Source organism: Curcuma longa, chromosome 3 (assembly GCF_044706935.1).
Source record: "Curcuma longa cultivar G26 ecotype Majalengka, Jawa Barat chromosome 3, ITB_CL_G26_1.1, whole genome shotgun sequence".
Taxonomy (NCBI): domain Eukaryota; kingdom Viridiplantae; phylum Streptophyta; class Magnoliopsida; order Zingiberales; family Zingiberaceae; genus Curcuma; species Curcuma longa.
The window spans coordinates 19100658-19115966 of record NC_133863.1 but is presented as its reverse complement, the minus strand read 5'-3'; the positions used below and the strand labels follow the sequence as shown (position 1 = coordinate 19115966).

Here is a 15309-nt window from a genome sequence, read left to right as displayed (position 1 = left end):
ATAATCAACCCGAACTCCATTTAATGCTTTTGTAAAGATCTCCCCTAGTTGCTCTCCAGTCTTCACGTATCATGTAGTGATCAAGCCTTGTTAAATTTTTTCACGAACGAAATGACAATCAATTTCAATGTGTTTAGTTCGCTCATGAAACATAGCGGATTAATTATCACATCACAGTTTTGTTGGTACTGAAATTTTAAGTCCTATTTTAGTTAACAACTGAGATATCCATATTATCTCACATAGAGACTATGCTATAGTCCTATATTCTAATTCTGCACTGGATCGTGACATAACATTCTACTTTTTTACTTTTCCATGAAACTAAATTTCCTCCAACCAAAATACAATAACATGAAGTAGACCTTTTATCCATTCTAGAATCTGTCCAATTTGCATTTGAAAAGCCTTCAATATGAGTATGTCTATGATTTTTATATATGATATCTTGTCCGGGTGCTCCCTTCAAATAACACAAAATCTGCTCTAATGCTGCCCAATGATTAACTGTTGGAGATGCCATAAATTGACTAATAACACTAATCGAATATGCAATATCTGGACGAGTCACAGTAAGATAATTCAACTTCCCAACCAACTTTCGATATCTCTTAGGATATTCAAATAGTTCTCCATCTTCTATGAGGTGCATGTTTTGAGTTATTGGAGTACTACAAGGCTTTGCTCCTAATTTGTTCATCTCATTCAATAGGTCAAGAACATATTTTCTCGGAGATAGAAATATATCTTTTTTGCTTTTTATAACTTTAACATCTAAGAAATACTTTAGCACCCCGCACCCCTAAGTCTTTTGTATGAAACTGAATAAGAATGAAAGATTTAAGAGATGAAATTCTTATTGTATCACTTCCAATGATAACAATATCATTTACATACACAACCAATAGAATGACACTAGCTTCTGATCGTTTGTAGAATATAGAATGATCAGACTTACTTTTCACCATTCAAATTTTTCAACAACTTGACTAAACTTTCCAAACCAAGCACCAAAGCTTTGTTTCAAACCATACAAGGATTTTTTAAGACGACACACTTGCTCTATCTCCCCCTGAGCAACAAAATCAAGAGATTGCTCCATATACACCTTCTCTTAAAGATCACCATGAAGAAAAGCATTCTTGATATCAAGTTGATGTAAAAGCTAATGATGAGTAGCAATCAGTGAAATAAATAATCGAATTGATGTCAACTTTGCAATAAGAGAAAAAGTATCAGAATAATCCACACCATATGTCTGAGCATAGTCCTTAGCAACAAGAAGGGCTTTTAGTCTAGCAACTGATCCATCCAAATTAACTTTAACTGTGAATACCCATTTGCATCAAATAGCCCGTTTACCTAAAGGTAGATCAACCAAGTCCTAAGTGTCATTATCATCCAAAGCTTTCATTTCCTCTATCATTGTCTCTTTCCAACCAGGATGTGATAGCCTCACAGATAGTTTTAGGAACAGAAATAGAATTAAGTGAAGCAATAAAAGAGTAAGAAGAAGACGTCTAACCGTTATAGGAAACAAAACAAGAAATATGATAAGTGTAACCTTTACGTAACGCAATAGGAAGATCATCACTTAGAGGTGGATTTGATGACGAAGTAGTAGGTGCAGGATATAAATCAAGAGGTTGATGCATGGAGTATACTTGAATAATAGGAGGTTTGTCAGGAGCCGATTTCGAAACAGGTGCGGATGATGTGATAGATTATACTAATAAATCATCTTCCTTTTGAGAAGTCGAGCTAAGTGAGGATGGGAAATAAGGTGTCTTCCATGAAGGTGACATCAATCGAGACAAGATATTTATTAATACTGAGACAATAACACCTATAACATTTTTGAAGACGAGAATAATCAAGGAAGATACACTTCAAAGATTTGGGATTTAATTTAGTGACATGTGGACGAACATATCAAACAAAACAAGTGCTACCAAATATCCTAGGATTAATAGGAAATGACTTATTTAGAAACAGAACTTTGTAAGGGATCTCATCATGAAGAACAGATGATGACATACGGTTAATAAGAAAACATGCTGTAGAAATTGCATCTGCCTAAAAAGATTTGCGAACATTCATCTGAAATAAAAGGGCCCGTGTAATCTCAAGGAGATGTCTGTTCTTCCACTTAGTCACATTATTTTGGGAAGGAGTATCAATACAAGAGGTTTCATGAATTCTGACTCATATAAGATTGAAATAGATCGGATGTATATTCCTTGGCATTATCACTTCTTAAAATATGAATGGATGTATTCAACTGTATTTTAATCTTGGCACAAAATGCACAAAATAGAGAAAATAACTCAGAATAATTTTTCATTAAATATAACCAGATAACACGAGAATGATCATCCACAAAAGTAATAAAATACTTAAAATCAGGTTTAGACAAAATAGGATAGGGACCCCAAATATCAGAATGAACTAACTCAAAAGGAATAATAGCACGTTTATTTATTCTTGGATTCGAACTAAGACGGTGATGTTTTGCAAACTGACACGACTCACAATCTAATGAAGACACCTTACTATATTGTGGATATAACTTCTTGAGCAATGGAAGAGATGAATGTCCTAACCTATAATGAGCCTCGAAAGAAAAAGTTACACTCGAGCACGCAAGGGATCTTGAAACGGATGGGTCAAGAATGTAGAGGCCTCCATACTCATGTCCTTTACTAATAATCTTCTTTGTCAAAAGATCCTAAAATAAATAATGATCGAGAAAAAATAGAGATGTAACAGTTAAGATTACGAGTTAATTGACTAACAGAGAGCAAATTAAAAGATAAATTAAGTAAATGTAAGATAGAAGATAAAGAAAGCAAAGGGGTAGGATTAATAGTGCCAGATCCGCGAACATAAGAGGAAAACCCATCGGCTAAAGTAACAATAGAAGTGTTAGATTTGAGTGAAAAAATAGAAAAGAGATTAAAATTAGCTGTTATATGATCTGTGGCCCCATAATCAATGACCCATTTAGAAGATGAGGAAACAAGACATGTGTTGTGGTTACCTGAATCAGCAATACCAGTGACAGAGGGAGATGCAGATTTGAGTGATTCCTGATATTGAGAGAACTTGACAAATTCATCCGTAGAGATAAGAACTGATTTATCAAAGATATCATTAGTAGATGCAATATGAGCCAAGTGTTTTTGCTGATTTTTATACTGAAGTTTTTTGCACTCAAACTTTGTATGACCCGACTTACGACAATAGTTGCAGATAATACTAATAGAATTTGGCATTCGAGTTTCAATATCTTGTGAGTTTCCTCTGTTTCCACTATGAGTAGCTGACTTTTTAGGCACATAATTAGTATTGCGATTTACCATAGCACAATTAAGTGGAACAATGGTAGTACTTTTTGTACGAAGAATGAGACTAAATACATCTTGTAAGGAGGAGACCTCAGAGCCAGATAGAATTTATGATTTAGCGGATTCAAAGTTTGGAGATAAGCCAGTGAGAAAGCTCATGATAACCATCTGCTCTTGTTGGTGTTGTTGAACCTTCACATCAGGGCTAAAGGGCAGTAATATATTAAGCTCCTCATATGTCTTCTTGAATGCCATAAAATAATTAATCAGTGGCTGATCTTGTTTTTCCACACGGTAAAAAACTTTGCAAATCTCATACATACGGGAGATATATTTCCTTTTCCAGAATACAGAAATTCTAGATAATCCATCAATTCTTTAACAAATTCACAGTGATTAATCAAACCAATTACCTCACTATCAATACAATTTCATATCTGAAGAAACAAGCGAGCATCTTCTCTCAGCCACGTCTATCTTGAACCATCTTGAGGAGGGTCATCAGTTAAATGTCCATCTTTATCAATACTTCGAGTTTTACTCCAATCTAAATAATTTAAACCATTTAACTTGTAATCCGTGATTTTAGACACCACATGCATAATATCCGTTATAACAAAAAATTTATTTTCAGCCATATGGTGTTATTCCAAGATATGTGAAAAAAAAGATAAAGGAAGGAACACAACTACCAACGAGATCGCGGTCCAACTTTTGCAGGAAGAAAATATCGCGGTCTGTGGAAAAACGTGCGTGATCGCAGGCAGCTGACGAACGGAGGAATGAAGCGCCGAGAACGAAGTGCCGGTCTTGTGACTGACGGATGGCTGGAAGGGCTCGATGAGGATAGGGCGACGCTCAAGTAGCCAGGGACAGCGGTCGTCGTGCTAGGGTTCGAATACGCCGGCCAAGAAGGAAGGCGGGCGCAAACAATCGGAGGGAACGAGGTCGCGCGCGATCTTCCCCTACTAACTCATTTGTTTTGTCGCACAATTAGGGCTCTTCTTTCACCGGCAGATGCCGTGAGGAAGAGGGGAGGCAGCGGTTGTTGATGGTGGCTATCTGGTCCGGCGATGCCCTCGCGCGGACGGGATGCGGGACAACGACGTATCCACCGGGAAGAGGAAGCTCTATTCTTTGCCGCGAGGAGATGAACAGGGACTAAATCACACACGTGGGCGAAGTCGAAGGTTGATGGTGCGAGGACGAAGCGCCTTCGGGAGTTGGGGAGGACGTGTGATCGCATCGTCTACGTCAAAGCTTTTGCCGACAGAGAAGAAAGGACGAAGCGTCGGAGAGAAGGAAAAAAGAAAAAAAAATAGAAAGAGGAAATCCTAGGGCTCTGATACCATGTTAAATGAAATATCACATGGTATCAGAGCTTCTCAAAAGGAAAAAATAAGTATACATCAACATCATCCTAACCTTTTTGTTCAAGGTCTTGAGTAAAAAATAAGTTTGGGTAGATATATTTAATCCTATTTCATTAATGTACCTACCTTTCAATTGGGTTATATACATGCAACATCATCCTTGTATAATATAGATGGAGCTATTTTACCATTGGCAAGCCATATGCTCTCAAATATGCTTGGCCATTGATATGAACCATACACATCCACGACTTCGCTTCTTGAATTGCTAGTATCTATGCACGGTTCGAAAACATAACAACTATAGTTTGCTTCATTGAACACTATAATAAGCTTTACTACCATGGGTAAGCTTTATGTTGATCAAATAAATATCATGTGTCCACATACCCAATTAATGCCATCTTTGATTCATTAGATACAATAATCCTATATTAATTTTTCCTCAAAGAAGCATAATATATGTATATTTCATTCCAATATTTTTTGGTTAGAGCTATACCTTGCTTATAGATTTTAGACACTAATTCATGGTTTACGATTTCGTGTTGTGCTGGTTGGCGTAGATGAAATTTACTATTTCACCTGTCGATTGATGCCAACACAAGTTTGATCGTGAGGCCACCGCGACTTAAGTATGGCTATGGAGGAAGCCGAGCAATGGGTTTTTTTGTTTTTATTTTTTCTATTTTTTATCTTTGTATTCCTTTTCCTATTCTTTTCTCTCTTTCTTGTTAATTTTTTACTCCTTTATTGTTATTTTTTTTGTCTGTTAATTTTTTCTCCATCATTAATTTTTTTTCCTCTTTCATCCGTCCACAAGGGTTGAATAGCCTTGGTGTAACAGTAAAATTGTTGTCGTGTGACCTAGTGGCTATGCGTTCGAGTCTCAAAAATAATCTCTTGCAAAATAAAGTAAGACTGCCTATACTAGACCCTTTTCCGAATCTCGCATTGGCGGAAGCTTGATGCACCGAGTTGTACTTTTTTTCATCCATCCGCAAGGGTATAATCTTTTTTCTCTTTCATCTATCCATAAGGGTAGAAAAAATCTCTTAAATCTCTTTAAGAATAGTTAAGTTTTTCCCCTTTATTTATCTACAAGGAAAACAGAAAGAAAAACTCTCTTTATGGAAGATTATTTTGTTTTTCCTTCATCTATCAGCATGGTAAACAGAGAGAAAACCTCTTTAAGATGGGAAAATAGATTGTTAAAAAAATAAAAAAAATTAAATATAATATAATTTCTAATCTTATAAAATATACTGTCTTGTCTACTTAGTGGATAATTATCTTTTACTTAATAAGCATTAAATATTTCATGAGATAATATAAAATTTGAATTCAACATTTAACATTTCAATATAACTCAATAGTAAGCATCTATAACACTTACGTATTAATAAAAATATTTTTAATTAATATATTTATATTTTTAAAAGTATCAAAATTGTATAGATATGATAAATACGGTACCGAAACTGTATCTTTCTGGTCATAAATCGAAATTTTGATATGGTTCAAAATTTTAAACCTTGCACTAATTGCCCTTTGATATAAGACTTTAGGACCAAAAAGTTCTTTGTTATCTTTGCGAGGTTCCAAAAGAAGTTTTTGAATATCAAGTGATCAAACAACCATTCAGTTAATTTATGGTTAATCTTTATCCATATTAATCACCATAAAATATTTTCACTATAAGTTGGCTTATGAATAAAATTCCATTATTTAAATGTTTAAATTATAGGTTGTGATAATATTGTTTTATCAAGATCTTTCATTTCAAATTCTCTCTTCAAATAATTTATTGTACTTTGAAGCTCTTTAAAAGTTCCAATGTTCAAATTATCCACATCTACTACAGTTATAACAAATCCTTTTTAAATTTTTTTTATAAAGATACATGGATAAATGAGATTACTTTTATAACCTTCATTTAACAAATATTCGTGAAGACAATTGTACTATATACATTCAAATCATTTTAATCTTAGTAATTTAAACAAGAGCAAAAATCAAAAGGGCGCCCATCATTTGCCAAAACATTAGATGGGCGCCCTTTTCCAAAAAAATATCAAATGGGCACCCCATTTAAAGTGAACAATCTAAAATTCCCTTAATGTAGATCTGGTTTAAAAATTTTGTATTTTTGAATTGGGTTAAGTGTTTAGGGTTAAAGTTTCAACCTAATATATTGGTTATCTTCAATCTAAAAACTTCCACCCTTCTTCAGTTTAGGATTTAACTTTTCCTCGCAATGTAGGATTTATTTATTTTTTCTTTTTTGTGCATACAATTAAAAATACTATATATCTTCCTGTTTTATCAAGTAACTAAATCCATTTTCACAGGTTTTTTTATGATCTTATTTATATGATAAATTTTTTTGTTCTCATTATTTTTTTTTCAAAGATAGGTTTTCTTATTGTAAATTCTTATGAGTTTAGTTTCTTGTGTTTTATTTTGTTGTTAATGTGTTCTTAAATGAGTCAAATGAAGGGAACTACATGACACCTATTACATTTCAAATTAACATTATCTGACCATGATTGACCGTATCGAAGCTAGCAGGTAGTTGCTACAATGTGTAATAGTTGGTTGCTAACTTTTACAAAGTGTCATTATCTTATGCTAATTTTGTTTATTGAAGTAAAACATGGTTAAAATAATATTGCAATGAGCAAAACAAACGATGGAGATTTTATGACATCCACTATATTTCAAATGAACATATCTAGCTGCTACACATTGTAACAGTTGGTTACTAGCTTCTACAACAGTGTCATTATCTTATGTTGATTTTGCTTATTGGAGAGTGATAACCTGGTTAAAATAATATTTCAATGAGTAAAACAAACGAAGGAGACTCCATGACACTCACTACATTTCAAATGAGCATATCTCATCATAATCGACCATGTAGAAATAGCAAGTAACAACTATAACGTGTAGTAGTTAATTGTTAATTTTTACAAAGGGAACTCCATGACACCTACTATATTTCAAATGAAGATATTTGATCACGATCGACTGCATATAAGTTAGTAGGTAGCTACTACAACATGTAGCAGCTGGTTGCTAACTTCTATAACAATGTCATTATTTTATATTGATTTTGCTTATTGGAGAGTGATAACCTGATTAAAATAATATTTCAATGAGCAAAACAAATGAAGGAGACTCCATAACATCCACTACATTTCAATTTTCAAATGAACATATCTCATCACAATCGACCGTGTACAAACTATCAGGTAACGACTACAACGTGTAACAGCTGATTGTTAACTTCTATGAAGGGAATTCTATGACACCCACTATATTTCAGAGGAACATATTTGATCACGATCGATTGTGTAGAAGTTAGCAGGTAGCTTCTATAACATGTAGCAGTTGGTTGTTAACTTCTATAATAATATCATTATCTTATGTTGATTTTACTTATTGGAGAGTGATAACCTGGTTAAAATATTATTTCAATGAGAAAAACAAACAAAGGGGACTCCAAGACATCCACTACATATCAAATGAATATATCTCATCACAATCAACCATATAGAAACTAGCAGGTAACTGCTATAACGTGTAGTAGTGGCTGTTAGTTTCTATAACAGTATCATTATTTTATGTTGATTTTGCTTATTGGAGAGTGAGAGCCTAGTTAAAACAATATTTTAGTAAGCAAAACAAACGAAGGAGACTTCATGATACCACTACATTTCAAATGAATATTATTTAATCACGATCAGTCATGTAGAAACTAACAGGTAGTTGCAATAACGTGTTGCAGCTAGTTGTTAACTTCTATAAAATGTAGCAGCTAGCTGTGGTTCAAACCTTATATACTAAATCCGATTTAGAAACACAGAATTAATCCAAATCTACATTAAGGGTATTTTGCAAGGTTTAAAATCTCGACCTATGTCAGGGTTTCGCTCCCGGACTGGAACGATACTGTTTCGTATCGTGCCGTGCTGATATAGTTTCAGTATTTTTTTAAATTTTAAATATAAATGTATATTAATTTTATTAATATTTGATTATTAAATATATTTTATATGACAAGATGCTGAATTTATATTTCAATATTTCTTATAAGATAATGCTTATTAAATTGTTATAAAAATTATTTTTTAAAATTAAAAATTAAATAAAATCATTTGAAAGGTTAAAAATAATTATAAAATTATTTGAAAATCTTAAATTATTATTTTTTGAATGTATTTGTAGAAAAAAATGAAATGTTTAAGAATTATATTTTCTTTAAATTCTTAGATTATTTTAAATTTATATTTAATTTTAAAATGATTTTTAAAAATTAAATTGTTTTATAAAATATTTATTAATTTAAAAAAATTTGAAATAATTTTTAATATTTATAATTATTAATCATAATTTATTTTTAAAAAAATGCATATTTAAAAAATAAAAAATTAAGACCCTCAATTTAATCAACTATGATTCTAACCATCAATTTGAGAATTTTCAAGAAAATTGCCAACGTCATGATGTGTCAGATTCTTAAGACCCTCAAAGGATTATTCTCAAAGGTATTGTTATCAAATATAAATTTGGCCTCGGTAGTTTTCTTTCTTTTTAACAAAAATGGTACATGATGTTTTGTCATACAATACGTGGTATGCAACCGACTTCTTTTCTATAAATTAGATCAACTGACTTGATTATTATAATTTGTCACATTCATTTCAAACAATGGATTAATACTAGTAGGATGAGCCTCATGATTTTTCATCAATAGCTTATTATTTTCTACAACCAAACATGAAATTCATTCAGAATATTTTGTAAAACCTATCTCAATATTGTTGTTATCAGAGCATATTCGAGGCATAAAAAGTAGAATGTTTTCTCTTTAATATCATGATCTTTTCTAAATTTCAACATAAAGCACTATGACAAACAATTCTTGCCTATAATGTTCATGAGTTTGACACAAAACGAGAACCTTCTACAAGATATAATCAAAGTAAAACAATGCAATTAATTTGAAAGCATGGGACTATAATACTTGCACCCATAATATTTTTTTCAACCTAAATCTTGTTAGAGTAACATATTAGAGCCTTAATTGGTTAGTTCCGTGTTGATAAATTGGTATAAAACAAGCAATAGTAAAGATATTGAAGAGCAATGTAAGAGATATTTTATTTTCACTTTCATAATACACTCTTCTCATATATATATATATATATATATATATATATATATATATATATATGGACAAATTACGAAATGAAATCCCTCACATATTGATATAACAAAAAATATAAAGATGAGAAATGAAATATCTACAGAGTTGGACATTCATGAAAGACCTTTTCTCATTATTTTATAACAGATTAAATCAAGAATCTAGGTAATATTTGGAGATGGAGCCACATTCTTTTGTGATGGATATTAGAAGCATCATTATTGTGCTGTGAGCTACAGCATGCCGCACAAAGTCACTAGTGCCCTAAGAAAAAGTCAACCGTGCCAAGACTAAAATTTCTAATTTGTAATAGCTAAGAGGAATTGATCAATGAAGTGTGAATTTGCCTTAAGAATATGGGTTTGGTGGATTATTGGGATAAAAAACAACTTTTAATTTGGTAGTTGACTTAGTGAGAAATTTATTTCCCTAATTGTTTATGAATAGGGAGTGGCTTGCATAATTAGCAAATTAACATCACATTGTCAGCTTTTGTATAATTAAGGACGACAATTAATTTGCCCAAAAACGTATCTTGAAAAGTGTAAGTAAAAATGTGTCAGTATCTACACTAATGTGTATCCCATGTTTTGACATATCATACCATGTCAAGAAACATGATCAAAATTTATCGAAACTCGATACTATTTGGAACAAGTAATCTATCCAATATTATCGTGCCAATTATGTCTTGACAATATTTGACACTCTTTATCATGATACAATGTGTCAAGATGAATTGAAATAATGCTTGTAATTTTTTTAGCTTTCATTCATACAACAGTGTCGAAATTATACTATTTTACTTGTGACAGATACTATGAACTTTAGGTATATAGTTGTGTTCTCTTTTTATTTTCTTCCTTTTTCTAATTCTATCAATATTAGCATGGTTATGAAGTGAATCTTTCTAGTCAAACACCGAAACATTGGCATAACTTAAGATTTTGAACCTTTGTACACCCTATTTTTCTAATGGGCCTTAGCTGAATCTGAAACATTGGCATGACTTAATATTAAATCATGCTGTTATTTTTTTAGACAGCTTTATTTTGAATCGAATCATTATTATTTGCACCGCTGTTTATGAGTCACGTTGCTTTGATCCTTGTCAATTGCCATCAAGTTGGAATATTGCATACTTGTTTGTTCCACCCGTTACTTTACTCATCATGAGAGAATTTTAAATCCTCGTCAATTTGAATGAGTTTTTTGTTAGCTATGCTGCTTCCTAAAGTACTTACATGTTTTTACGCCAACTGATGCACAAATAGTGGAACAACAAAAGACGTGAAACTGTCTTCTTCTTCCTCTTAATATCAAAAACTTGATACAACATCTAAATTTTTATCTTAAATTATCAAAAATTTGATATAAAAAATAAAATGTTTTACTAAGTTTCTTTATTCCAGGTAAACTTGAGATATTGGACTTGACTGGAAATAGTCAATTATGCCAGTCCAACTACACCAAACTACTCGAGTTTGAACTTGGTGGGAGACCGATTGTGACCATGCCAACACCATCAACCTCGAGCACGCCATATGACGATGATCCATAGCCAGATAGCCTGGTTGTAATAACGGAGCAATAAGGTCTATCTCAATTTCCTGGTGGAAACTTGCAGGCATGGGACAAAAAGCTTGGGGAAAGTTTATTGGATAAAGAAACAAAAAGAGAAATACGAAAGAAAAATATAGACAAATTATTAAAAAAAGTTGGCCTATACATTTTCTGTTGGCACAGATTATTTATTAAAGATTTTGAAATTTTCTATTCAAAGAAATCTTTTAATTATTATCCTTGTCTGACAGTTGGCAAAAGTAGGTAGTAGTGTAGTTTCAACTTCACTGATCAAACTTGAAATTTTGACAAGCAAATTGATTCGATCAGTTGCGACATAACTCCAGTACTTGGCTAGTTTGGTCAGGTTTAAATATTGAAAATTCTGAGAAAATTTGCTATAAATTCAGGAACTAGATGAATGGGAACGAAACTTTTTTCTCTTCAAGTTGGTTTAGCACAATGATACCACTGGGGAGCTGTTGGACGAGACGCTGAGGAAGTGCCTGTGTGCTGAATGAGCATAATCAAGCTACTTTTTATGCTCGAACTATTAGGATTCCTTCGGATAAACACTCTTATGCCGACCTTTACAAAAACCTAATGGTTCGTTGGTTTCACATAACTAAAAAGATTTTATAATATAAAAGTGATTCCAATGGTATGGAATAAACAAATGAACACAATAGAACTAAAGAGATTTATAATATAAAAGCGATTCCAATGGTATGGAATAAACAACTGAACACAATAGAATTTAGGGTTGAGGATTTAGAATTTTAAGAAAATAAGATATGGCTTTTAAAATGGTAAATTTATTTTGTCTAACTCGCATGATCTATCTAGTTCAATGCAACTACCCTTCTCGCTTAGCATAATCGTGTTGTTCTACATGCCCATTCAACTTGATAGGCTACTTGGTTAGATTGACCCTTTTGACATTAGTTTCTTGTTCTACATGCCAATTCAACTTGATATGCTACTTGGTTAGATTGCCTTTTTGAGTTAATTTTTTCACCTTACATAACTAGCTCGATTAATTTGCCTGCATAATTCGACCAGCTCATCTAGTTTTTTCATTCTAAACTAGTTGCTATATTCAACCAACTAATCCACTTGCTTAATATGTCTTGTTGAGTTCAAATTGATTTGCTTGATTGACATAATTAGTCTAGCTCACCAAACCTAATTGACACTTTTGACCTATCTCGTGCACTTGGCACGCACGAGTAACTTGCTCAATTCTACAAGTGTGAAGTCTACTTATGTCTTTGCATAGTTGACTCAACCAATATTAGTTGATCGAATTGTCATATCACTTGATTGGATCCAATCTTAGTCTTAAAAAGAACCTTTCTATTTTTTAGCTAAACAATTTGATTCGACTCACTAGTTGACCAGGCCATTAGTCGATTGGTATGTTGACTATAACCAATCTAATAGTTGAGTCACCTAATTTAAGAACTAACTCTCTTTGTTGGAGCAATTAGGTCATCACGATACTTTGATATTTGTACAATATGTGATGTTTGGATAATATATGTCTAGCTCAACTAGCAGAGCATAAGGTCTTAAACTTATGGTCATGGGTTTTAATCCTCGATGTGTAAAATGAATATGTGGTGTCAAATAAGTCAAGGTTAATCAAATATTTGACAAATATAGAAAGTCCAACAAGGAGTTGGTAAATGGAGAAATCGAACAAGTAGTTGACAAAAGAAAAGTTCAACAAGTATTGAAAGTAGAAGTTGTTGATGTGCGATACTGCAAGTCGTCAAGTAATAAAAATATCACTCTTTGGGACTGTGTTGTTGAGTACTAATTTACGTGCAAATAAACTATCTAGATGAATTAGAATGAGGGAATTATTGTGAAAAGAAACTAAGTAAAACTATGAAAAATGAATGAAAGGTGATGGGAAGACTAAATCTTAGGATAATCCTAGGATTTTGATTTTACCATGATGATTGTTGATGAATTGATTGTGACTCTCACTTTTACCTCAATGTTAGATTATATTTTAAGGGGTGCATCCATAAGTGATCGATGTGTCTATGGGAAAAGAAAACCACCGATGTGTTTATCTTGAAGCAACTCCTACATTAAATCAGGACAAACTCTTTATGCTCTATGACATACCATGTAAATCTCAAGAGGGCTCAACTACATTCGTAGAGTAGCTCTCAAGTTAATTCTATAGGTTGAAGATTAGGATTCACTATTAGGTTTGTCTCCTATTTTCTATTATAAGGCAGTGTTCGCCAATCAGTCTATCTCAGAGAAGCTAATCGCTTATCTTTAATCCCGCAACATAGATGAATGGTTAAGCAAACTAGAACTAATTAAGAATCACATATATCATAAATAAAGGAAGAGAAATAACATATATCAATTGTCAAATATATCATTGAGCTACTCCCTAATCCTAAGATAAAGAAAGCTACTCTATAATGTTAGAAGTTATCGGCCATTAACGTTGTAGCTCCTCTGAAGTCTTCGATGTGGCCTCCTCCTCGATCCCCTTCACAGGATAGGGAGATCCCCTTGATCCTGCCGATCACTCGATTTGGCAATCACTTGATATGACAATCACTCGATGCCTTTATACTATTGTCCCTTGATTTTATTTATAGTTTTAGAACTTTGATAGAGTTTTTTAAAAAGTCGAGGAATCCTAACATAATTTCCTAAAAGGTCAGGGTGGTTGATAAAATTTTCTAAAAATAGGGGAGGCATCGCCACACGCTCCACAATAGTGTTAGGAGACATGCCTACCCGTGTGGCCTAACATAGCCGTGTTAGGTAACACGATTGGCTTGTGTTAGGTGTTGGAATGCTTATCGTCAAAAGTTAGCAAGGGGCACGATTGTGTTAGGTGACATGGCCTACTTGTGTTCCTTGCTGGAGGTTCCGATTGACACTTTGATGTCAATTCTGCCTATTGGATGATCCATGATCTTGGAATGTAGCACAGTTTGGTCGTGGATCATGCTGAAATGCAAATTCCTTAGATTTTTCATTTTCAAATTCGCTCCAATGCCAAATTCTCCACTTCTTATCAATAAAAAGTGCAAATCGCAATCATTCTAACTAAAGTGATGAAATAAATACAAAGCTAGAAGATTATGCAAAATATGCTCATGTAATGCAATAAATACGTGCTAAACAAGATCGAAAATATATGTGTGATTCACACATATCAAAAGTCCAAGTAGGTTTAAGTAGATAGAATGTTCAATAATGGAAGTCTAAATAGGTTAAGGAGAATTATATGTTTGGTAGGTGATAAAATTCCAAAGGAGTGTCTTTAGACAATGTGAAAGTCTAGATAGATCATGGAAGATTAGATGCTTAGTAGTGTAGATGTCCCAGAGGGTCAATGGTGACCTAAGGATAGACAAGTGGAAGTCTTGATGAGTTAAGAGTGAAATATTGGACAATGGGGGAAATTTAGGAGAAATGGTCTCTAGGTAGTAAATGCTCTAGCAAGTCGAGGTCAAATTATACTAATGTTCCGGTTGAGAACAGCTCCAGGACGTGTCACCGGACCTCCTCGTGGATGGTTTGGAATAGTGGCTGGTGGTGGAGACGATGGGAGCTTCGCGATCGCCAGACACTTCACTGGAGTAGAAGATGAGCGGCAACAGCTTCAGGGGAGACCTGCGATCACAGAGACCGTCAGTAGGAAGGTCAGGGGGGGTGCCCTGGCGCGACCACTCCGACGATCAGGTCAGGGACGGAGGAAGAAGATGATGAACAGTAGAAAAGAGAACGATTGAGAGTATGAGAGTAGCCAGAGAGAGAGTACCTGTGG

The 15309-nt window shown here is 33.3% G+C and overlaps 1 protein-coding gene across 2 annotated transcripts in view; it reads left to right on the top strand.

Moving 5' to 3' along the window:
- LOC141825303 (uncharacterized) overlaps positions 1 to 11729 on the top strand; it is a 62739-nt gene extending 51010 nt beyond the window's left edge. For both annotated transcript variants that reach the window (XM_074712691.1, XM_074712692.1), the window contains exon 17: positions 11345 to 11729. In XM_074712691.1, the coding sequence (XP_074568792.1) occupies positions 11345 to 11493 (149 nt within the window). In that variant the 3' untranslated portion in view covers positions 11494 to 11729. The remainder of the gene's footprint in view (positions 1 to 11344) is intronic.
- Positions 11730 to 15309: the final 3580 nt, after the last annotated feature.